This window comes from Somniosus microcephalus, chromosome 20, assembly GCF_052327205.1.
Source record: "Somniosus microcephalus isolate GS21.2 chromosome 20, FLI_Smic_1.0, whole genome shotgun sequence".
NCBI lineage: Eukaryota > Metazoa > Chordata > Chondrichthyes > Squaliformes > Somniosidae > Somniosus > Somniosus microcephalus.
Genome location: NC_141006.1, coordinates 33,339,927 through 33,365,677, shown reverse-complemented (window position 1 = coordinate 33,365,677; position 25,751 = coordinate 33,339,927). Strand labels below are relative to the sequence as shown.

The following is a 25,751-nucleotide window of genomic DNA, read 5'->3' as shown; positions in this document are numbered from 1 at the left end:
GGGAAGCTCCATATCTGTTTACATTCCAGCATAGTCAAGTGCGCTCCGCAGGAAATTTCGGCGTAAGTGTCTGTCGGCAAGATCGGCAAAAATCCTGGCGTAATTTCTGTGTAAGTGTGATTCAGGAAATTCTGGGCCAATGATTTTATGAAGATGTAGCTTTGCTGAGGCTTTCAATTGTAAGTTTCATCTTGAATATGTAACGTGCTGGAGTCTGCGTATATGTTAGAAGTAATGAAAGAGTTGCAAGTTTGTGTGAGGGCTTGGAATGGGACAGTGATGACTGTGAAACATGTTGACAGGCAACACTTTGTGTCACACTTCCTCTGGCCATTGACTTAGTGAATTGTACTTGGCTACGCTTACTTTGGCAGTTTCCTTAAAGTGTGTCTATTACACTTTTGGGTTTCTACACTGGGTTCAGCATTGATGACCAGCGCTATGGGCAGACCTCAATACTGTCATAAAAACACATAAATACTGTGGCTACAAGAGCAGGTCAGAGGCTAGGTATTCTGCGGCAAGTGTCTCACCTCCTGACTCCCCAAAGCCTTTCTACCATCTACAAGGCACAAGTCAGGACTGTGAAGGAATCCTCTCCACTTGCCCAGATGAGTGCAGCTCCAACAACACTCAAGAAGCTCGACACCACCCAGGACAAAGCAGCCCGCCCACCCAGGACAAAGCAGCCCGCCTGTTTGGCACCCCATCCACCACCTTAAACATTCACCCCCTCCACCACCAGCGCACCGTGGCTGCAGTGTGTACCATCTACAAGATGCACTGCAGCAACTTGCCAAGGCTTCTTTGGCAGCACTTCGCAAACCATCGACCTCTACCACCTAGAAGGACAAGGGCAGCAGGCCCATGTGAACACCACCACCTCCAAGTTCTCCTCCAATTCACACACTATCTTGACTTGGAAATATATTGCCATTCCTTCATCGTCGCTGGGTCAAAATCCAGGAACTCCCTCCCTAACAGCACTGTGGGAGTAACTTCACCACACGGACTGCAGTGGTTAAAGAAGGCGGCTCACCACCACCTTCTCAAGGGCAATTAACGATGGGCAATAAATGTTGGCTGCATCCCATGAACAAATTTTAAAAAGTTCCCTAAGACCCAGGCTGTATCTTTAGCTGCCCATACCCAAGTAAAGATAATGAAACCCAGGGGTCAAACAGAACATCCAGCCATCTGTATTCCAGCTTCTTGGAACATATCACGTGCCAACATGTGATCTCATCTTTGGAAGACAGATTGAATATACACTCTATCAGACCAAGACTCAAGCTAAAGATCAGCAGACAAATTTATTTAACATGAAACAGGTAAGTGAACAGTACTCAGTACAGACAGTATATTTACAGCAGTTACAGCCTTTACTGTCGAAATAGCAAAACAAGAAACACAGCTCTCCTGTGCTACCACTCAACCTCAACCTTCTTTGTGGTTGGAGTTGAGTCCAAGAAAGGGACAATATTAGAGGAGGTGGGAGATAGACTGGACTAGGCATGTGAAAAAGAAGCTGCTGAAATATGGAGAGTTGTAGGTACTCGGTACAGAAACAGGCTAAGGTGCACCAGGTAGAGGGAAGGAGTTGTGGATCTATGAAAACATGGATGGGGAGTTTCTAAAGCAGGCCGGGGAAGAGAGGAGCAAGAACTAATAATGTTTTGAAGAAGATTCAGAGCATAGTGGAGAGAACATCAGGACGGATAGCAAATTATCGCATGAGAAAGGGTTCAGGGCAAGAACGTGCAGTCAGATAGGGATGGTGGCACACAACCTCACTCACTGCTCCCCCAGGTTGAGGGGTAATGCTGTAGAACGTGTGAAAGTATTTGCCGAGGGAACCCTCTGCAAACTTTACTTGAATATGTGCTACCTTGCACTTATGGAGTTGTTTTGCAGGTAACCTTGAATAGTTTATTATGTCTTGTCTTATGAAATTATGTAAAAATAAATGTTTGGCTGTCACAGTCTATTACTATGACTATAATTTCTCCCTTGATAAGATTACATACCTTATAAGAGCAACTTTTCTTTGTACATATAGTTGTTGAGACTGCATAATACTGCAGATGACTAACCAGCCTATTAGTATTTCTTCATAACTAATTGATCACAAATGTTACAAATTATGCATATTTTAATAAATTATGCATTGCACATCTATAAGCAGAATCTTCAGGAAAAGATGACAGAACAACATCACAGGAGGTCTTTCATGATACCATACCCTTTGAACATAAAACATTTAGTATTAAAGAGACAGCATTACCATTTCAGGGTGCTTTATGAGCAGAATAAATTCTGGGACCAACTAGGACTAGATTGTACTGAAAAGTCTCCGGAGAGTCCACCATGTTGGTAGGATTGCATAGTGGACCTTGTGCAGGTTAAACATTTCAAAAGCTTGTTTGCATGAACCCATAGTTGTCACTTAAGTTAAAAAGAATTGTGGCGGATAGATACGATGTGTGATGTGGTGACATCATTGCAACACTAACCACGTCACGACACAGATCTAATTGATTGGCAGAACAGGCTGAAGAGGCTGAATGGCCTACCCCTGTTCCACACACCAATGTTGCCTTGGAAAATCTTCTACTGCACTGAAATGAAAAGATAAGACAAGTCCATGTTTATTCTGCCAAAGTTCAAAATGTTAAATATCTGGACCAGCGTGACAGTTTTGACAGTGTAAAAACATCATGGGGATGATTTTCCTATCAGTCATGCTCCATGTGGGCCAGTTCCCCAGACGTTAGTGGCTGCAGAAAGGGGTGGAGACTCATAATGTTCGATCTCTGTGCCTCTTGCACAAGATGCACATTTCTAGTGGACCGGGAGCCAAGGAAGCTCCCATCTGAAACAAGCAGGAGCATGATTATCACATAGTAAATGATCAGCAGCACGGTGATGATGCCTTCCATGTCTTTTATAGCCTATATACTGGGTCACCTATGCAAATGGATGCCTAGTGCTGCTAATTGCTGTGGAGTACATGAAAGTTAGTTTAAGTTATGGCCAAAATGAAGAATAACAAAGTAATTCTGAGACCATTTCTGGATAATGTTAGTTTTTTTTTTCATGACACTTAAGTTCTCATGAGCGTTTGTGTCAATTGTTTTTGAATGAGCCATTTAGCCCCAGCATCATTATTGTCATTAATGGGTTTACCAATGAGATTCTCCCTATATGAGGGGCTTGGAAGAAATGGAGAACCACCAAGCAGATGCCAAACAGATCAGGCTACAGCAGGGTTGACCACTCAATGGTACCCACGCACCCACATCTGCAAAGGTGCAGGTATCTCGCTTTGGAAAATGATTAGTGTAGGCAAGACTCCAGCTCTCAAAGTAGATTGAGACAGAGGGCACCATGGTATAGGTAAGTGTGTCGGTCTCACTGACCATTTTGCTTGATGGTTCTTCAGATGCACCCCAATCACAGCATGTCAGGCATTACTTGGTACTGCATGAAAGAAGGAATGCCAGAGTAATTATCAGCCAACAAAACCAGATTGGCTGCACTCGCCAAGATGTCCCCAACCATATTTGGAGGAATTGTTGCATGTCGTTGTCGACGGCTGTGGGGAAGTGTGTTTACGGATTTTGGATTAACAGAGAGCCAAATGTAGAGCTTTGCCATCTGCTGTAAGGACACCGGCTGCTAACATCCACCAGAGGACTGGCACAGCCTGTGACAGTGCTGGTCAGTAGTAGCCTCAGGTCTGCAGATGGGTTTCCTTTACCCTCATTGTTCTCTATCACTTCTTAATTTATTGCTTCAGCCTTGGAAAATGGCTCTAATGGGCTGATAGGGTTTTAGAGCCTTTCTAAAGGCTTTCAGAGTTTCACTGTTTCCATTGTAGCACTTCACTTTAATATTCCTATCCCTTTAAATTCCAGCCATCAATAACAACCTGCATTTAATAGTACCTTTAATAGTAAAACGTCCCAAGGTGCTTCACAGGAGCATAATCGGACAAAAGTTGACACTGAGCCAAAGAGATAATAGAATCGGTGACTAAAAGCTTGGTCAGTGATAAGTTTTAAAGAGTATCTTAAAAGGAGCAGAGAGAGACGGAGTGGTTTCGGGGTGAATTCCAGAGCTTAGAGCCTAGACGGCTGAAGGCACGGCCACCAATGGTGGGGCGGAGGCGGTGTGGAGGGTGCCAGGGCTGGAGGAAACCCGAGTTCTTGGCGGGTTCTTAGAGATGGTGGAGGTTACAGAAAAGAAAGCGGGGCGAGGTCACGGCGGGATTTGAACATGAGCATGAGAATTTTAAAATGAAGACATTGGTGGACTGGAAGCCAATGTAGGTCAGCGAGCACAGGGGTGACGGGTGAACGGGATGGTGTAGATTTTTGTATGAGTTCAAGTTTATGGAGGGTGGAAGTTGGGAGCGTTAGAATAGTTGAGTCTAGCGGTAATTAAAGCAAGAATGAGGGTTTCAGCAGCATATAGGCTGAAGCAGAGACAAAAACAGGCGATGTTACAGAGGTGGAAGAAGACGATCTTCCGCTCCCACCACTAATGTACTCCCTATATCTGCCCAAGTCTTCACTTAGATTTGTAGATAATTATGGACTGAGCAGAAGCAGGAAATAGAAACACAGAAGATAGGAGCAGGAGTAGGCCATTCGGCCCCTCGAGCCTGCTCCGCCATTCAATGAGATCATGGCTGATCATCCAAATTCAGTACCCTGTCCCTGCCTTCTCCCCATATCCCTTGATCCCTTTAGCCTTAAGAAATATCCAACTCCTTCTTGAATATATTTAATGAACTGGCCTCCACCGCCCTCTGTGGCAGAGAATTCCACAGGTTCACCACTCTCTGGGTGAAGAAATTCCTCCTCATCTCAGTCCTAAATGGCTTATCCCTTATCCTTAGACTATGACCCCTAGTTCTGGACTCCCCGGCCATCAGGAACATCCTTCCTGCATCTAGTCTGTCCAGGCCTGACAGAATTTTATAGGTTTTGATGAGATTCCCTCTCAATCTTCTAAACTCCAGTGAGTACAAGCCCAATTGACGCAATCTCTTCTCATACGTCATTCCTGCCATCCCAGGTATTAGCCTGGTGAATCTTCACTGCACTCCTTCCATGGCAAGAACGTCCTTCCTCAGATAAGGCGACCAAAACTGCACATGATACTCAACGTGCGGTCTCACCAAGGCCCTGTACAACTGCAGCAAGACATCCTTGTTCCTGTACTCGAACCCTCTCCCTACGAAGGCCAACCATTTGCCTTCTTAACCGCCTGCTGCACCTGCATGCTTACCTTCAGCAACTGGTGCACAAGAACACCCAGGCCACTTTGCACTTCCCCTTCTCCCAATCTATTGCCATTCAAATAATAATCTGCCTTCCTGTTTTTGCCACCAAAGTGGATAACCTCACATTTATCCACATTATAGTGCATTTGCCATGTTTCTGTCCAATCACCCAACCTGTCCAAATCGTACTGGAGTTTCACGACATCCTCCTCACAGCATACCCTCCCACCCAGCTTTGTGTCATCTGCAAATTTGGAGATACTACATCCAATTCCCTTGTCCAGATCATTAATATATATTGTGAACAGCTGGGGTCCTAGGACCGATCCTTGCGATACCCCACTAGTCACTGCCTGCCACTCGGAAAATGACCCGTTTATTCCAACTCTTTGCTTTCTATCTGCCAACCAGTTCTCTATCCAAGTCAATACCTTGCCCCCAGTCCCATGTGCCTTAATTTTGCAAGCTAATCTCTTATGCGGGACCTTATCGAAAGCCTTCTGAAAGTCCAAATATTCCACATCCACTGGTTCTCCCTTATCTATTTTACCAGTTACATCCTCAAAAAGTGTGAGTGCAATTAGCACGTTACCCCTCAGGCAAGATGAGCACTAGATTTGAGCCTGACTTACACCATTAGATGAAAACTTGCCTCTGATAACTTACAAAATCCACCCTGCACCCTAAGAAACAAAATCACATAAGAAAACATGAAATGAGGAATGGTCATTTGGTCTATCAAGCCCATTCCTTCAAAAAGACCATGGGGTCAATTCACAGCTTCACCACATGCGCAATAATCTGGGGGAGCACGTCACCTGTTATAGAACCCACCCAATAGTCATGCCATTGATTTCACCATCTCAGGTTCACTGCAAAATTCTAGACTTTGGACTCTAGACTCTCCTTCGTAGTGCCTGAAAAACATAATAGCCTAGAAATTGCTGTCGGCAATACTAGCTGACAAACGCTACATGCATTTGCATGCCATTTCCAACAAGTTTCTTTCCTTTACCCTGCTGCTGCAGCAATTCACAATGAATTTCCTTTTCTTTTTGTCACAGAACTTTACCTGGACCTGCTGAGGTTGCCTCATGCCAAAGCTAAATTTCCTCTGTTGAGAACATTCAGAGCAACCGTCTCCCTAATTTATTTTCTTGATCCCTTCGACAACTATGCCGTGAAATCATGGTTTTAGTCAGGCTTCTGTTAGGTCAATTAAATCCATCTCAGCACTCAAGCTCCAGTACCTCCCTACTTTTCCCATTTATATTGGAGCAAAAATGTTCATTTATCTATAATGGCCGCTGCTGGAGGATTGCGATCTGGAAAAATCTGCACCCTTACCCGAGGGCTCCCGGGAGGTGCACAATTCCGCTGCTGGGCCTCTCCAAACTGCCAGTGCGCAGGGCCCACGTATCCCAGGGGCGCAGGTAGTTTGCAGCTTCCCTGGGATCACGAGGGCCATGGGGAGCCAATCACTGAAGGGAATCTCCCTTCATACACTTGACAGGAAGACCTGTCAAAATATGAATGGAGATCGCCCCCAAAACAAAGTAAACTTTAAATTATTTTTTTTTTAAATCACATTTTTAAAATGACTTGAAATTACAATAAATTTAAATTTTTGAAAAAAATAATTAAAGTTTTTTATGGGGCTAAAAATAAACTTACCTTTTTTAAAAGTATTTTTAAATGATAAATCAGTGAAAACATTTTTTTAAAAACTTTTTCAACTCTTATCCTGGTAAAAGCAGGCCTTACGCTTACTTTTACCAGGCGCAAGTATTGTAAGTGTTTTCTGCGGGCGCAGGGTCTCCAAAAAGCGGAACTATCCGCCCGCAGAGGCCCTTCTCCAGGGCAGCCAGAGCTTTCTTGACAGATCGGAAATGCTGGTTTCCAGCGCATGCGCAGTGCATGCCTGAAACCGGCATTTCCGATGTCCCTACAGATGAGTACACAGCACGTACACACCCGTAGGGATCGGAATATCCGGCCCATTATAATGCACTCTATCAATTGATTTATTGATTTTTACTCCCTTTATTTTCAATACTCAGCTCTTTCATAGTAAATACTTAGGCCTAGAGATTTGTCTGCAATGGAACTGAATATCAGGCGCTGTGGATAATGGACAATCCGATCCGATACCGCCCGTTTTGTGCCATCGCCCAAGACGAATTTCTAGGCCGTAGATCCTACCATTCTCCCTTTAATGCTGTTCCTTTGCTCCTTTTCCCTGATACCGCCAGTTTTAATATTCCTCGACTTTTTCACAGAAATTCCCACTCGGTTTCCTGACCCCGTGTTGTTGATTTGATTGTTATGCTTATTGAATTTAAATACATACACTCACAGAGAGCAATGTGCTGCTCAGTACCTAACCACTGTTTTCAAATGGCTACACAAACATATAACGAACTGCCTGATTGATTAACAATGAAAGAAACATCTACATAAATAGGCACACACTTCCTGTCCATAAACCTTATTTCCTGTTGTCATTGGCCACATTTTTCTGTCAACATTTATTGTTGAATTGTTAAGTCAGCATTTCCCACTCAATTTTGCTCCATCACCTGTTATAATGTAGTTGCAGCCTCTGATCACTAGGCCCCGCGGAGTGAGTTTTTAAAGATTCTCCCAACTCTTTTGTCATCTTGTATATTAAAAAAAGACATGTATCCTTTGAATGACCGTGGGCAATGCCATAGACTTTAGTATAAACTAAAACCCTTTGTGCCCGCAGACCTGCAGTGCACTAATTTTGGAGTTGGGACTAAGACCCTATTTGTACAAAGCTATTGTGCACAAAAGTCAAAAGATCTCAACAGCAAGTCAGTTATCAGATTCGCAAGTTATTACAATCAAGGCAGTTCTTGCTAAATTCTAGAGGAAAAAAAACAGAGTCATTAAAATGTGTTGACATAAAATAATTGCTTACCTGGTGCCAACAAGTCACAGAAATTGGTTACTTAGCTAATCATCATAAAGCTTTTGCGGTAGAAATTAATCAGGTTTTCTAGCTTCTTGCGTATACAGGTATTCTGACAATTTTTACCAAAGTTGTTGATGCAAAAGCAACAAACTAGTGATAGAGCCAGTGTGACTGGTTGTGGGCATCTGAGTAAGCCACCCTGTATTCCTAGTGCCTTTAAATCCTTCAGAAACAGTCTTGTATCCAGCTTAGTCTTTAAGAATGATCTTTGAGATACAAAATTTAACCACATTTTATAGTTCTGGAATTTCACAAGAAAGAAATTTTTTAAAAGCTGGGAAAGAATTGGTGTCATGGGCTCTGGGTCGTAGGTACCACAATGATAATACTGTTAGTACCTGGGGAACCTGGTTGACATGACAATCTGAACATTCAAAACAGAATGTTTGAAACCTATTGCGCCAGTAATTAATATTCATTTAAATGGTTGAGTAGGGTGACTGAGGAACATAGTGAGTTGAATTACTGTCCTAAAATCACCTGGACATGAGTGGAATTGACACTCACACTCTCTGTTTACTAGCTGCAAGACTCCTATGTGACTTGAGTTTGAGCAGTTACAACAGAGCAACTTGGTCTGAGTTCACAGCATAGAATTTAGCACTAATTGGCTCAAATTTGTGGGAGTTTGTGACAAGGGAGTGCTTTATTCTGACACACGCTGCAAAATGCTGAATAGGTTTTTTTCCCACTACTGCCAACTCTCACCTTCGTGTGCACAAAAATTCACGAGCAGTCTTAGAATGAGCTTCACTATCACAGCTCAATAACAACAAAGACAACTTACATTTATATAGCACTTTTAACGCAGTAAAATGTCCCAAGGTGATTATCAAACAAAATTTGACACTGAGCCACATAATGAGATATTAGGACAGGTGAAATAAACTTGGTCAAAGAGATAGGTTTTAAGGAGCATCTTAAAGGAGAGAGAGGTAAAGAGGCAGAGAGGTTTGGGGTCGAAATTCCAGAGCTTAAGGCCCATGCAGCTAAAGGCACGGTGGAGTGAAGAAAATCCGGGATGCGCAAGAGGCCAGAATTGGAGGAGCGAAGAGATCTCGGAGGGCTGGAGGAGGTTACAGAGAAAGGGAGTGGCGAGGCCATGGAGGGATTTGAAAATAAGGATGAGAATTTTAAAATTGAAGTTTTGCCGGACCATGAACCAATGTAGGTCAGCGAGCACAAAGGTGATGGGTGAACTGGACTTGGTGTGAGTCAGGGTACGGGCAGCAGAGTTTTGGATGAGTTTATGTTTATGGAGGATGGATGATGGGATGCTAGCCAGGCGAGCGTTGGAATAGTCAATAGTCATTTCACGATTTCATATTTTTCTCAGCTTAGAGCTCTGGGGCAGTTGACTGTGACTTGACACCTTTATATCAGTTGCCAAACTTTGCAGGATTACAGCAGCAGTGAATTTCAAATTCATATAGAAAAATCTTACCACAAAAAACATGCAGGAGTGGCACCAAAGAAAACAAGATCCATTTTAAGGTAATCATTGTAATAATTAATCACTTTCAAATTGTTATATGTTTTTATTGCCTTATTTTCATTTGAAATATATTTTAAAGCAGTTTAATGATGCATAATTCTAACATTCTGTCAGGAAATTAGGTTTACATCTTTCATTCAATGCAGGGACCAACTGCCCAAAACTGGTGCAGAAATATTTGCACATTTCCAGAAGCCATTTTGTCAAAGTCATTTCTCCCCTCCCCCAGAACCAGTCAGTCATCTCCCTTAGTTCTGCAGTTGACCTGCTCTACAATATTCAATCATCATTTTGATGAAAGTTCCTAACACAGTCCTCTGAAAGATTGCGTCCACTGAACTATTTAATTCCCATTTCATTCCGTTTTCAGATATACACTGAAGCCAGGTGCAATGGGGCTCCGTTACTTAAGTCCTCAAAACAATAACTTCACTTCTTATCTTAAACAGTTAGGGAAACAAGAGCCTTGTATTTATTCCTCTCTGTAGCAGTGCTCCAGTTCAGAGAAGCTGACTTATATGTATCAGCATTGAAGTGTCTGCGTTGAAATAGGGCTGTTATTAAACGCTGCTGGGGGTAGTTGCAGGAAACGTCTTCCCCTGCTGTCCTTTCTTTTTTTTATTCCCAGGCTTGTTTTCCTTCTTGCTTTGCTTGTTGCCACTTTCTCTGTTCCGTTGTTTGCCTTTCTTCCCCGGTTTCGGTTTGTCTTTCCTCCCTCTGCCTTTTCCTCGTCCTGTGACAGAAACACATGTCATCAGCACAGCATTGCAAAAAAATTACCACTGCTCGTCTGAAAATTGAGTAAGAGCCACCATGTTGGATATAAGATAGGTGGTGAGTGACCACAGAAAATGGATAAATAGTCCAGAGTAACATGACACATAACCTACAAGCAGCAACGTCACAGGATTCCAGCATCCGCAGTACTTTGCTTTTCTAATCATTTCTTATATAGTCTCTCCAATCCACACTGAGCTTTTATCCTCCAAAATGTTCCTGTGTAGCTTTAAAAGTCATTTTTGGAGGGAATGGCGGTCTTTGCTAAACTTAGAAGTTTTGGTAGTTCAGCACATTGAGCTCTTATATGGTAGATACCATGACACCACAGAAAAACAGCTTTTAAAATTGACTCTGCACAGGGATGATCACGTAAAATATATGGCCACTTCCCCCCCCCCCCATGTAGTTTTGTTTGCTATTATGGTCAATGGATATTATTCTTCAGAGTTTGTCCAAGACATTTGCATGGTATGAATAGATCTTACTGAGCATTAGTATACATGAAATAGAAACATATTGTAACAGGGATGAAGAACCATATGTTTTTTTTTGAGAGGGCTGTGAACTGTTGGACAACCATAGAGGAAACAATATTGAGAATAGACGCACTTGACCACAAAATCCAAACACTTGAAAGCCACCACTTTTACTGTAATACATTACAATAGTGACTACACTTCAAAAGTACTTCATTGGCTGTAAAGCACTTTGGGACGTCCGCTGGTCGTGAAAGGCGCTATGTAAATGCAAGTGTTTCTTCTTTTCTTTTAATAAAAACCCATGTTAAATACAAGCAGAGCAAGGAGGGCCAGGAGCCGGCTAGGGAGCCTTCATTAAAGATTTGGTAATTGGCTACAGTGAGATTCTATCAGCTACATACCAAGACACCACAAAAGGACTCCTCTCAAAATTTACAGTGTATGTTCTCTCTGCCCCCCTCAGCCTTGCTTGGCAGACTGCACATGATCGGGAGTGGTAGGGGTTTCTTGCAATATAAATTAACTGTGAATAAATAGTAGCTGTGAAATGGAATGACAAAAATATCACGACAATTGCAACATTTCATGCCGTTTTAAGGTTATGTTTCGTTTTTGATGATACATAAGATGTAGGAGCAGGAGTAGGTCATTTGACCCCTTGAGCCTGCTCCGCCATTCAATAAGATCATGGCTGATCTGATCTTGGCCTCAACTCCACTTCCCTGCCCGCTCCCCATAACCCTTCACTCCCTTACCTTTCAAAAATCTGTCCATCTCCACCTTAAATATATTCAACGACCCAGCCTCCACAGCTCTCTGGGGAAGAGAATTCCAAAGATTCACGACCCTCAGAGAAGAAATTCCTCCTCATTTCCAATTTAAAAGGGTGCCCCCTTATTCTGAAATTATGCCCCTAGTTCTACATTCCCTCACGAGCGGAAACATCCTCTCTGCATCTACCCTGTCAAGCCCCTTCAAAATCTTATATGTTTCAATAAGATCCCCTCTCATTCTTCTAAACTCCAATAGGCCCAACCTGCTCAACCTTTCTTCATAAGACAACCCCTTCATCTCAGGAATCAACCTCGTGAACCTTCTCTGAACTGCCTCCAATGCAAGTATGTATATCCTTCCTTAAATAAGGAGACCAAAACTGTACACAATACTCCAGGTGTGGTCTCACCAACGCCCTGTACAGTTGTAACAGGACTTCCCTGCTTTTATACTTAGGTACACAGCAAAATAGACAGGGAGACATTTAATGCTTCGCAGGAACATTTTGGGGGAAGAAAGCTCAGTAGATGGGAGCTATGAGATGATTAGTGTGAGTCGGAGAGACTATATAAGAAATGATTCATGTGGATTGGAGGGACTACAGGGGGACAACCATTAAATATAAGAAAGGAGTATATACAAATTATATGAATGTATATTTATACACTCAGGGATATATCTGTTTATACACTGTATGGATAGATCTGTATTTATGTGTTCAACCATGAATGTTTTTCGATGCTTTGGCAACATAAGATGTACCTTGTCATGCCAATAAAGCGATTTGAATTGAATTGAATTGACTACATAAGAAATGATTAGAAAACCAAAATACTGTGGATTCTGGAAATCTGAAATGAAAACAGAAAATGCTGGAAATACTCAGCGGGTCAGGCAGCATCTGTGGAGCGGGAATCAGAGTTAACATTTCAGGTCGATGACCTTTTGTCAGAACTGGCAAAAGTTACAGATATAACAGGTTTTAAGCAAGTACAGAGGCAGGGAAAGGGGGGAGGGGAGGAAAGGACAAAAGGGAAGGTCTGTGATCGGGTGGAAAGCAGGAGAGATTAAATGACAAAAGGGATGCTGCAAGGCAAAAGAGGTTTTAGGTGGCATTTGATGTACTGCAGTGAGAGTATTCAGACACTGGAAGGGGAACTATATGGCTGTTGATGTTTATACTTTACTGAGTTCAATGAGCACTACTGTAAGTGAAGAGATACTCATTTGTCATCAAATGACAAGCATTGTTTGAGGGCTGTAGAAGTACTGCTGCACTAAATGTGCACAAACATATCCCGACTTTGTGCTTGTACAGAGGCTATCAACCATGGATGGATCACCACCTTTGGCAGCATATTCCACGAATAAGATTTTGAAAATTGGTTTTTCTCTAACATGAAGATGATGAAAGAACTCAAATCAAAATTTATGGGGCTATTTTTCTGACGAAGGGTTTCGACCGGAAACGTTAACTCTGTTTCTCTCTCCATGGATGTTGCCTGGCCTGCTGAGTTTTTCCAGCATTTTCTGTTGTTATTTGGATTTCCAGCATCCGCAGTATTTTGCTATCAACTTAAAACCATTGTCTTCAACTGTTTTTTTCAGTAGCTGTCCGTCAAGCAACATTTTGTTCTTTAATTTCACACTTTAATTTTACAATCTTGTTGTTAGTATGATTTATACATTCAGGCAAGAGGGGATCACCACATCCAGGCTGCTGTTCTGCGCTTGTCTACTAAGTGATCAATGGCATTTTGAGCCCAGAGACACAGGGCGTAGTATAACTGCAGTCTGTCTGACCACTGTGCACAAAGTACAACTGCAGCCTAATTTGAGGGAATAGAAGTTCAAGTAGAGAAGAATTACTTTCATTCTTATTGATAAGCCCTTTTACTTTATTTAAAATGATCAATTTTAATCTCAGTGCTGGCAGTTCATTCTGAGATTTAACCCAATATTCAAATCAATATCTTAATCAATATCAATACTTAATTCTCAATAAATCATGGGGGGAAAATTCAGTATCGCCCCGTTTGGGGTGCCATTATCAGCCGTGCACAAAGTTTAGCGCCTGGCGCTAATTATCGCCTCCGACGGCAAACTTGGCTTTTATCGCCCCTGGAGGTGATTGGAGCACAAAATCAGGCGCTACACACCTCTCTTAAGGTGCAAAAGCCAAGGAGCTAGGCGCTACCTCAGAGCGCTGGCGAAGCTCATATGATGTCAGTCAGCAATGGAACACAGACACACTGGCGCCGACCAGTTCTTAAAGGGGAGTTCTGACGAAAGGTCATCGACCTGAAACGTTAACTCTGTTTCTCTCTTCACAGATGCTGCTTGACCTGCTGAGTTTCTCCAGCATTTTCTGTTTTTATCTTAAAGGGGAGGGGTGATTTTGCTCTCCATCCACACCCTGCTCATTGCAGCCTTGAAACTCGGCCTGGAGAGACCTGTACATCAAATCTGCTGGAAAGAACAATGGAGAGACCCAGGGAAAGAGCTCAGAGTGCAGCCCCCACAGTCTCTTCTAGATACAAGGAAGGGCAAATCAAAATTAACCTGCAAAGTGCTGCTCAGTACCCAAAACTCCTTCACACAGCGATTAATCTCTCCAGCACGGTGGCATAGTGGTTAGCACTGTTGCCTCACAGCGCCAGAGACCCGGGTTCGAATCCGGCCTCGGGCTACTGTCTGTGTGGAGTTTGCACATTCTCCCCGTGTTTGCGTGGGTTTTCTCCGGGTGCTCCGGTTTCCTCCCACAGTCCAAAGATGTGCGGGTTAGGTTGATTGGCTATGATAAATTGACCCTTAGTGTTAGGGGGATTAAATACGTGGGGTTACAGGGATAGGGTGGGATATGTGTTGGTGTAGGGGTTGCGGGGATCGGGTGGGATGTGTGTCGGTGCAGGCTCGATGGGCCGAGGTGGCCTCTATCTGCACTGTGGGGTTTCTGTGATTCTGTGATTCTGTGAAGTCTCTCTCTCTCTCTCTCAGAATGCGTGGTGCAAAAATGTCACCAACAAAAAAAGGCAGGAAGCGGTCGCCTTTAAATAGCGCTCCCCCAGTCCCTTTCTGACTGCAAAACGCGCCCCTCAACCTGTTGTTGCTAGCGGCAGGCGGTAAAGCAGGGGGTGCCACTCAATATCCGGTCCGGGGCACTACTAGGGCGTTGCGCACTCGACTGATGTCATGATCTGCCGGCGCAGGAGATCGTGGCGGTAGTGTTTAGTGCCACCGCAAAATGTCTAGTTAATTTCACGAGCGGCGCAAAGATCGCCGCGCCCGGGTGCTAGTTGCTTTGCGCCCCATTAGTGCCCTCTTAAGGCACTAACGGGAGGCGCAAACCACTGAATTTTTCCCCCCATAAGTATTTGCAATTGTTTAAAAACATAATTGTAAAATGGAATATATATTTCTTGTATTGTTACCAATATTATTTGTTAAATAATAATGCACAATGAAAACAACTTTTCAATAAAACCTTGGTATTGCCATCATAGTTGTTAATCTTTGAATGGAAATATCATCACATGCTAATGAAGTGGAGCAGACTAGTTGTGAGCATTTGTATTAGCAGCTGCTGTTGAGCCAATAATCTCTCCCCAGAAAATTACCAGTACATCTATTTTTCTTTAATAATAAACAGCTTTGATATTAAAGTTGTAATCTTATTTAAGGTTCGAGAAGGATGTCAATTGCTTATACTGCCCTCTGAATCGTCAGTGAAATGACTGTCTTGATTATCTGTTATTCATCTGTGACCAATCTATTAAGCACCTGAGAAAAAGATATGAATATTAATTCTGAAGTATAGCCTTTATTGAAGAGCCATCATCTGTTCTGGTTTAAAACACGTTGACCAATTTCAACTCAGCACAGCCAAACTAAACTAATTATCGTCATTTGTTTTAGGAGCTTATGATCTGAGTCAACGGTCTCTTTGCGTATTTTCCAAGAAACCAGTTCAGTTTGGTGCCACATCTGAAGCTGCCAGGAAGTAATGGGTCAACGATTATAATTCTTGTAATTGGAATTAATTCAATCATGATATGTGACCTGAGCCCTCAGTGACTGGTTATACACTGTAATCAAGTTGTCACAGCCCTGGTCACAGGTCGCTTAAGGTTAATTAATTACCTTGTAAGTGGCTTCTGTAACATTTCACCCTTGTTTAGCAGCCTTGATTCCTTTTATCCAACCTATCCAATGCCAATCAGGGACATAGGAACAGGAGTAGGCCATTCAGCCCCTTCATTCACAGTGCTTAGTGCTTCATTGACAGCAGGGGGATCCAGTGTGTGTCTCTGCTGAATGCAAAGTCTTACCTCAAATGTTTTTGCAGTTTCTCTGTTAAAAACATTTAGAGGCACACTTTTACTAACCTGTCCTAGGAGCATGCTATTGATAATTTGTCAAGTACCTAAACTCTAGTGAAGAATCATAGAATCATACAGCACAGAAGGGGACAATTCGGCCCGTCATGCCTGCTCCAGTTAGCTATCCAATTAGTCCCCCCTCCCACCACGCTCTTTCCCCATAGCCCTGCAAATGAACTTTTCCCTCACTATAAATGGTTATTTGAACTTTAGCCAAAAAGAAAGGATTTGAATACACCTGCAATATTGATGAGGAGCTCATCAAGGAGATACAGGCGAGCTGCTTTGTGGCTTCCAACAAGGTTACAAAGGGCTGGATAGAGCAAGAAAGCAGAGAAGGAAACCGAGTTGGAGCTGAGAGACCAGCACTGATGTTACTCATAGGCTGGGGAGTTTTGTGTCCTATAAGGAATGGCAAAGTAGCTCTTTTCATTAGAGATTGATCTCAACGAATTCTGAGCTTCCATTGGGACCAGCAAAAAAGAATTCTAATAAGTGTTTTTTTTTTCAAATTTAATTTCAAGGGTTAAGAGTCTTTTTTTCCCCAAAGATATTTTCTCGTCTTTGCCTATCCTATTATCTCCATGCCATGAATCATCTGTGGCCAAGGGGACAAGTGGACAATCTTCTGTCATGCCTCTGCCAATAGAAACATTCACAGGGCTATAGGGAAAGAGTGGGGGAGTAGGACTAATTAGGTAGGTCTTTCAAAGAGCTGGCATAGGCACGATGAGCCGAAAGGCTGCCTTCTGTGCTGTAAGATTCTAAGATCATACTGCAGTCCTTTTTACAATAATCCTCAAAAATCACAGTTGCATCATTAAATAACTCTCCACATGTAATATGGGTAGAGGCTCAATACCTTGTTTCCAATTAAGGTGTGGGTTGTTATAGCGAATGGTGAGAAATATATAAAATGAAAGAAATGATGAGACTAATTTGCATCTTTCCTTCATTGCCAAAAATTGCTACAACAGTACTCGAGTTATCAAAATGTTGTACTTAAATAGACATGTTTAAATCTCTCACAACTGTCCTTATTCATGTTCATAGCAAAATGCAGTTTCCAAAACTTACTCTAACTTGAATATAGAGGACTTAAAGAACTTCACAGTGGATAAACAGATGCTGAAGAGTTCAGAGAGGTGACAAAAAAAGCATGTTGGAAAAGGTAAGTTTTTGTAGAGGCTCTTAAAGGCAGGGAGCGAGGGCAGCAGTTGGATTTATGGAGAGAGTAGGGCTGAAAAAGCTGAAAGTTCCTCCATTAATTATGGAGCAGGGAATGCACAGAAGTCCAGCGATAGAGGACCAGATGGCAAGAACTGGGATGTACTGCTGGTGGAGGTTGCAGAGGTAGAATGAGGCGAGGCTGTGGGAGATTTGTAAATAAGGATGAAGGTTTTGAATTTGATACACTGGGGAATAAGTAGCTGTGGGAGGCCATCAAAGATGTGGGTGACGGGCAAGCAGGGCCTAATGTAAAAAAGGATATGGGCACACAGGATTAACAATTACTAATTTACTGAACTATTTCAGACTGAAAAATGCACAGGTTCCTTGTCCCTTTCAAAAAATGGACAGCACCGTATTGTTGAAACATAAACTAGTAATCAAATTTATTTACACTATTAATAGTTACACAAGAGGAACAAAGGAATGCAGCAAAATAAGCAATACAACCTTTTCTTGCACATTATGTGAAGCTGTTTCTAAATTTATAATCAGAGAGCAGGAAAGTTGTTTTACACCGAACGTTGTGAGGATGTGGAATGCACTTCCGCACAAGTTAGTGTTAGTGATTGAAGCAGAGACCATGTCAACATTTAAGAATTGGTCAGGTAGGTAGTTGAAGGAAAAGGGAACAGGGCAGGCACGTGGGATTAGGACATTTTGCTCATGTGGAGGATAAACTATCACAGACTGCTGAGTTGTAATGTCTATGTAAAAAAGTGCAATCTTACAGTTCTTTTCAGAATCATTAAACTGAGTCTTTGATGATCATAATATGGATGTGCTTCTGACCATGGAGTCCCAATTCACTGCCGCAAAATCGAAATATATATTTGGGTATAGAAAGCCAGGAATACTAATGCTTCTCCACACAGCCTTTCACCATCACAGATCAAAAGAGTCCTTTTACACTATGCATTTAAGCATTTTTTAATCAATTTTGGCTTTCAGGCAGATATACTGTGAACTACTGACTTCCAGCATTTGGATAGGTTTCTTCAAGTTCTAACAGCTGACATGCATATCAAATAGCTTCATCTCAAGCATCACCCTTAGGGATAATTATACATCTGAAAACTTTGCATCAGTTGTTTCAAAGACAGGGGGAAACTTCTGATACAATTAACGTGCTGGCTTCCCTCTGACAATCAGCTAGATACAATGGGCCTGAATTTGCAGTCAGAAGCTTCCCGCGGGCGAATGCCTCCGAACCGCAAGAAAAGTACGCACCTACCTAATGGTCCCGGAGGTTCGGACACTTGTGGTCTTGGGCCTGCAGGCGTACGCCTGCGTAAAGGCCCACGTGTCCCAGGGGCGCAGGCGGTTCACAAACGTCCCTGGGATCACGTGGGCCAGGCCAATCAATTAAAAAGGGGGATCCCCATTATGCTTATGGGGATTCCATTTACGTGCGGAATCTCCATAAGCATGAATAGGAATCACCCAAAAAAGACAATTATCCACCAGTTAAATAAAAATAAATCATTACATGTTCAAAATTAATTAAAATACAATTTAATTAAACATTTCAAACAAAAATTTAATTTTTTTGAAAAATAAATTTAAATGTTTTAAAGGGTCTAAAAATAACCTAAACTAATTGTAAAGGTTTTTTTATGTTTAAATAATTTTTAAATTTTTTTTTAACATTTATTTAAAATCTTACACTGGCACGAGACTTTCACGGGCATTCGTTGGGCAAATAGCCCGACTCTCCGCCAGCAAATGTCCATTTCTCGGGGATGCGGAGGATCTGTTGAGCTGAAACGTGACAGACTGCAAGTTCCTGGTTTTGGTGCATGCACATCGCAGGCGGAAACCCGGAACTCGCGGTGCACTTACGGCCATCATTGGCCCCGGAAAATCCGGGCTGTTTTCTCTTCAATCACTAATGATATTTGTTTGTTATTTTTCAAAATTATTTGAAGAAAAAGTTTTAAAAACTTTATTCAGGTAATGTTTATAGTGTGTGCGTGTGTGCGTGCATCTTGGGGAAAAGAGAGAAAGAGAGACAGAGACCGGGATTTTGGCAGCGCTCAATGGACCCGATTGGTGGCGGGTCAGCTGTGAAAATTAAAATGATTGACACCAGGTCGGAAACCCGCTGTCAAAACGTGCACACCTGCATTTCCCAATGTCGGGCCTGCCAGCGCTGAGCAGACCCAACAGGCAGCGGTGGGGGGCCCAATTCAAATCATTAGTGGCTTGTTTACAGACACTTAACAATGCATTTTTTCCCCAACTTTTTAACTTTCACAGGTCTCCCACTGGATTCCCGCTGTGCCGAGACCGCATCCATGAAGCTGAGGTGGGAGGTCAGTGGCCATTGAATCAGCTGATGAGTTGACAGCTTCAAATGTCAAGTCAAGGCTCCCAGCTGATTCAGATATCTTCCCTTAAGCATTAGCTTCTCTAAACTACATTTCCACTACAGATTCAGGATGCTGCAAGTCTTTACACAAGTCTCCATGCAGTCTGACTTCATTACCTCACCCACCATTGGCAGATCGCTTCTGTCATCTCTACTTCACCTGCCATCTATTCCATCAGCATGGGTGCACTTTATACTCTCACCTTGGTCCTCAGAATCCCACCACAATCAGCCCCAACACCAGCATCATCAGGCACACAAGCAGCACCAACAACCACACCAACCTTCTCCGCAATCACCTGATGCTGCACAGCACAGAGGGCACCAGCACCCAACCACTTTGCTGCCCGGGAGGCCAGGGATGGCCTCACCATGGCCAGATTTACTTCACTTGACGCTGCGCACCCTGGCTGCCTCATGATGCACCAGGTTGGCACCACCCCACACCAACAACATAAAGCATCCCTACAATGCCCAAGCCATTCCTTTCACACTCATCACCATTGCGGAGGGTACCGTTATGTCTCACCATTCACTGCAACTCACTAAGCCACTTCCAAAGGTGCATACAGATCTGTCCAAGAAAGCAAAGTATTGAAAATAAAGATTTCAATGTTTGACACCACATTAACAGAAACTTTACATGAACATTGGCTAAAACACTCAAGTGCCTACCCTTGTATGTTGTTAGTTGCTATGATTGGACTAGGATGAGGGTGAGTGTGAGGGGTGGCTAGTGAGATGGAGAAGTGATAATGTAGATAGAGAGGGATGGGTGGAGGTGCAAGGTAAGTTGGTGTGAGTAAGGATGTGCAGGAGTAGGGTAGGGGAGGCAGAGTGATGGTGATGTGATGAGTGCCACAGCAGGATGAGGTTGAGTGTGGCTTTGCAGTGATCTACTGAGATCATTGAAAGATTTGCCCCACTACAGCCTAGTCCTCCTGACGACATCTCTGCTTCTGCCCTCCTGTGAAATGTGCAACCAGGCTGTGTTGATCTCCTGGGGCGGTGTCTTCCACCCATTGGAAGGGAAGAGGACCTCCCTGCGTGCTGTGACTCCCTCCATAAGCATGTGGAGGGAGTCATGGGAGAGCTTGGGTGCAGCCCTGGATCTTTGTGCAGTGCTTGTCAGTGTTTGCAGCATCTTAATGCTGTAGAGCACCGACAGCACAAATGTCAAAGTATATTTGCGCATGGTCCCTTTAAGGAAACCGGCTGATGACACATCATCAAATGACGTCATCAGACCCGCTTCCTATTAATTGGCCAGGAAATGCTCTGGGCGGGCTTAACAAGCCCAATCAGGAGAAAGTCATGTCAGAGGCTGGGATGGAGCTAGCAGTTGGGCCGCGAACCATCACCGATGTCGCCCACCATGGACCCGCCAAGGTTGGGGAAATCGTGGCCAGAGAGTCAGAAACAGAAATCTACATCAAGTATGACAAACTGGGTTTGATTTTAAATCCCTGGCACGAATACGGCAAAGCAAATAACTGGCCCAACCGGCAGCAGTAGTTGGGAGGCCCGGACGATTTTAACGGGGGGAGAAGGATGATCGGCCGTTAAAATTGGGTGGCAGGGGGCCGGCACTGAGGACCTAGGGAGATGGTCCCTAGCACAAGGTAAGTGCTCCAGGAGGGGAAAGCCCAGTGTAGGGGAGAGCCAAGGCATCCTTGTGGGACCCAGGGGTTGTGGGACCCAGGGGTTGTGGGACCCAGGGGAGCACTCCAGCCCCTCCTCTAAACGTCAGCAGAGGTCTCTGTAAAAAATTATAATCAGTGCAGCCACCCCCTGTCAGACCCATGCCATTCCCTTCCCTTCACCACTGACAGAATCCCTCTGTGAACCAGTCTAAGAAGAAGATGTTTACGATACTTGGACCATCTTCTGAATTTATCTCGACAGAAGAGGGGATTTGGCTCTGTCTGTCTGGTCTGATTCAGATTTGTAGTGCTTTTTGATCCTGGATTTATACTTATCCCACACAGTACTAAAGGAAATTCTCAGAAATATCTCAGGATGCAAGGGCTTAATTGGCAGGCTGTCCAACAGCAGCTAGCACGTAACATTAAATTAAATGCTACTGTTATTCAGGAAATACATGGAATTTCCTGTCAGCCACCAGTAGAAACTTCCAGGCATAACACCTAGCTCATTATCCCTTCCATGTGAATGTTATCGCCAACACAGAATACACCTCAGAGTCACAATACGAACAGTTGCTGCCAGCAGTGAAACTAAATAAACGGCTCCACCTTAGAAAACTAAAACGAGATTGCGCCAATAAATTAATGGGAGTAAGCTCAAGGATATAATCGAATCTTCGTCTGCAGTGGCTCAGTTGGTTGCACTCTCACCTCTCAGTCAGAAGGTCAGAAGGGTTCAAGTCCCACTCCAGAGACTTGAGCACAAAAAATCCAGGCTGACACTCCAGTGCAGTCCTGAGGGAGTGCTGCACTGTCGGAGGTGCCGTCTTTCAGATGAGACGTTAAACCGCGGCCCCGTCTGCTCTCTCGGGTGGACATAAAAGATCCCGTGGCACTATTTTGAAGACGAGCAGGGGAGTTATCCCCGGTGTCCTGGCCAATATTTACCCCTCAATCAATGTCAGTAACACAGATTATCTGGTCATTATCATGTTGCTGTTTGCTGTGCCCAAATTGGCTTCCGCTTTTCCTACATTATAACAGTGCCTACTCTCCAAAAGTACTTCATTGGCTGTAAAGTGCTTTGAGTCCTCCTGAGATCATGAAAGGTGCTATATAAGTGCAAGTCTTTCTTTCTATTACAATGTGAATGGTGGTACAGTGAGCCAGCCAGCAGTTTATTATAACGCTCTCATCTTCTTTGCACTTGTTCCTTTTATACTGAAGCCAAAGTCCTTCCTTACTAGTGCAAGGCTGACTCTTTCAGATATTCTCACGGCAGTGCACCAATGTGCTGCTGCTTGTTTTGTGCTACACTTTTGCCATCTGTTGGTGCCTAACAGGACACTACAGCCATACCAAATCTACAATACAGAAGCAGCATAACTGGTATAATACACAAATCAAACCTAAAGCTTCTGCAAGGGATTTAACAGGTAAGCTACTATGTTCATGAGATGTGTGAAATTTGGGTCTTCAAATACACAGGAAGTGATACACGCAGTCAAAAGAAGTGTTCCTGACCTTGGTAATGTATCGCTGATATTTATGGGCACTGTTTACTAATAAGCAGGTGCAGAGGTTGCGTGTCAGGTATAGTCCTTTGATAGGACGGCAATCTATAATCACTCCCAGGTATCCATCGTTGCCGGTGAGGAGCCTCACCTTCTGGTGCTGCATATCGGACATTTGGGCACGCACTCCGCGTGGTTTTCAAACCGTCAATTTAAACGAAGCTCCTTGCCGGCAGCACCGATTCATAAAATGACCCCTTATGTAGAAACTGCCTGACCCTTTTCATTAAATTTTAGCCTGTAATCACTCCCAGGTATCCATTATGGCGTGTACCTTCTCCTCTCATTTTCATGCTGAGTTCAAACCTGCAATTCCAAAGCGGTGAAAATACTTTGACCTCTACTGAAGTTGCTAATATTTTTTGTGTAACTGTTGAGGAGGAATATATTTTCCCAACAAAGCTATTGATCGACCTGAAACGTTAACTCTGTTTCTCTCGCTACAGATGCTGCCTGACCCGCTGAGTATTTTCAGCATTTTCTGTTTTTATTTCAGATTTCCAACATCCGCAGTATTTTGCTTTTGTATTGATCACATGATCTATCTTAACTTTGGTGGCCACGACGCTTTGCAGAGTGCCCTGCTCCTGAGTTTGCCACAGTGGTCAGAAACTGATACTTCATAACTCCCCCAGACTCGTCATTATGTACAATATTCATGAAGCCTCAAAGAATCCATTTCTAGATGTGGGAATAGGGTTGTAGATGGGGAGTGAATCCAACTGTCTTCCTGCAGAGTCATTCACAGGTTTTCCAGAGAACTGAGAAATAGGATTGGGAATCCCATTAACGTGATTATGTGACATTTATGTTACTACAGGTAAGGCATAATCTCAATTTAATGTGAGCTCAGTAGTAGCATTCTCGCCTCACAGTCAGAAGGTTGTGGATTCAAGTCCCACTCCAAAGACTGGTCATTACCTCATTGCTGATTGTGGGACTTTGATGTGCGCACATTGGCTGCCATGTTTTGCTACATTATAACAATGACTACACATTAAAACTACTTCATTGGCTGTAAAGTGCATTGGGGTGTCCTGATGTCATGAACTGTGCTATATAATGCAAGTCTTCATTTCTTTCAATTCTGTTAACTTCTTAATCATCAACCCCTTTTACATCAAATGTCTATCAGCAAGCAACAAATTGCTTGCACATTGCCAGAGAAATCATTAACGATATTTTCTGGCAAAAAGTCTTTACCGGACTATCTATGTAGTGTGACTTTCCTCCTCGAAAAATAATCCCAAGCATTGACTCACAAGTTCTAAAACTTGCTCACAACAATTGTCAGGACTTCATAAACATAATAGGACTTGGGCAATGTTCCCGCTAAAGTGCGCGCACGCCCGGCCGCGCGGTAATCCAAAAGGTCCCGCGCAGGCCGCTCACCGGCTTTTACATTGTAAACACCGTGCACGTGCAGAAATTTAAAGGGACCGCGCATTAAAGAAACAGGCCATGCACAACAAAGCGTAGCTTACAGGGAAAATTGGACTTGTGCACGACAGTTTGTAAGGGAGAAAGAAATGCCCAATGATGGTGCATGATTACAAAACCAATAGTAAGGGGCTACAGCCTCTTATCAGACAAATTGTTTGCGCCCACAGATCGCCAATGGAGGGGAAACTTGTGAGGGTGGAAACGATGCCTTCTCCGTACTAAAGGTTTATCCGGAACTGTGCGTGCACACCTCACTTGTTTTTATTGCACTCAGATTTAGAAGGCGGCTCACCACCGCCTTCTCATGGGCAACTAGGGATGGGCATTAAATGCCGGCCTTGCCAGCGATGCCCTGATCCCAGGAACGAATACAAACATTTTTTTAACCAGATATCTTCCTCTGTGTCTATGCACCAGTTAACTCTTTGGCAAACTTGCCACCCCCAACCGTCCCCCCCTCCGCCCCCGCCCCCCCACCCCTGCTGCTCGCCCCAGCAATTTGCAAACACACAACTAAGTGGTCCTAAATTGCATCACTCATATACTGCATCATTACACTTACGTACTGCACCATCATGTCTCAAACAAGGCAATGACGAAGGGTTTCGACCTGAAACGTTGACTCTATTTCTCTCTCCACGGATGTTGCCTGGCCTGCTGAGATTTTCCAGCATTTTCTGTTGTTATTAAGGTTCTTCTAGCTCTTCACCTGCCCCAAATGAGCATCTTCTCAGGAAGGTTTAATGATTTTAAATGACCTACTGCCTTCTTGACTAAACTTGAGTTCATATATATTTCAAATATTTTCCCTGACATCCAGGTACAAATGGGTGATTGGGCCAAGGAAAGTTGATCAAAGGGGGCATTGTCAGCCCAGCAAGCTATCTTGCCAGATACTTTAAAAAAAAACACCACACTCAGTGATGATGTCCTTGCCTTGCCAATCACATTCGGTACAATAAATTTATCATTTTAATTTCCATCAAACTGATTTAAAAATTAGGAAGACTGCATTGAAACATCTTGGTTCAGTTCAAGTTTTGTCTGCAACACAGTTCACGATGGAGGATGTTGCTAAAAATTCCTTAAAGCGGTGACACTGTAACTTTAAGTACATGTAACATGAGCAGTGTTTCAAGCTAGTGCACGCAGTCAAGTACAAGGGTAAAGGTTAATAGTTCAACAGTCTGGTGTCATGACTGTGAGGTTGTATTGAAGTTACAAGTATATAGTTTGATTGGAATTGCATGGCTATTATTTCAAAGTTGAGTGAAGTTTTTATATTATCTGTA

The 25,751-nt window shown here is 43.3% G+C and overlaps 1 protein-coding gene across 3 annotated transcripts in view; it reads right to left on the bottom strand.

Annotated features, from left to right (window-relative positions):
• Nucleotides 1–1,294: 1,294 nt before the first annotated feature.
• Nucleotides 1,295–25,751, bottom strand: part of rspo1 (R-spondin 1) — a 219,082-nt gene continuing 194,625 nt past the window's right edge. For all 3 annotated transcript variants that reach the window (XM_085962428.1, XM_085962429.1, XM_085962427.1), the window contains exon 6: nucleotides 1,295–10,516. In XM_085962428.1, the coding sequence (XP_085818554.1) occupies nucleotides 10,344–10,516 (173 nt within the window). In that variant the 3' untranslated portion in view covers nucleotides 1,295–10,343. The remainder of the gene's footprint in view (nucleotides 10,517–25,751) is intronic.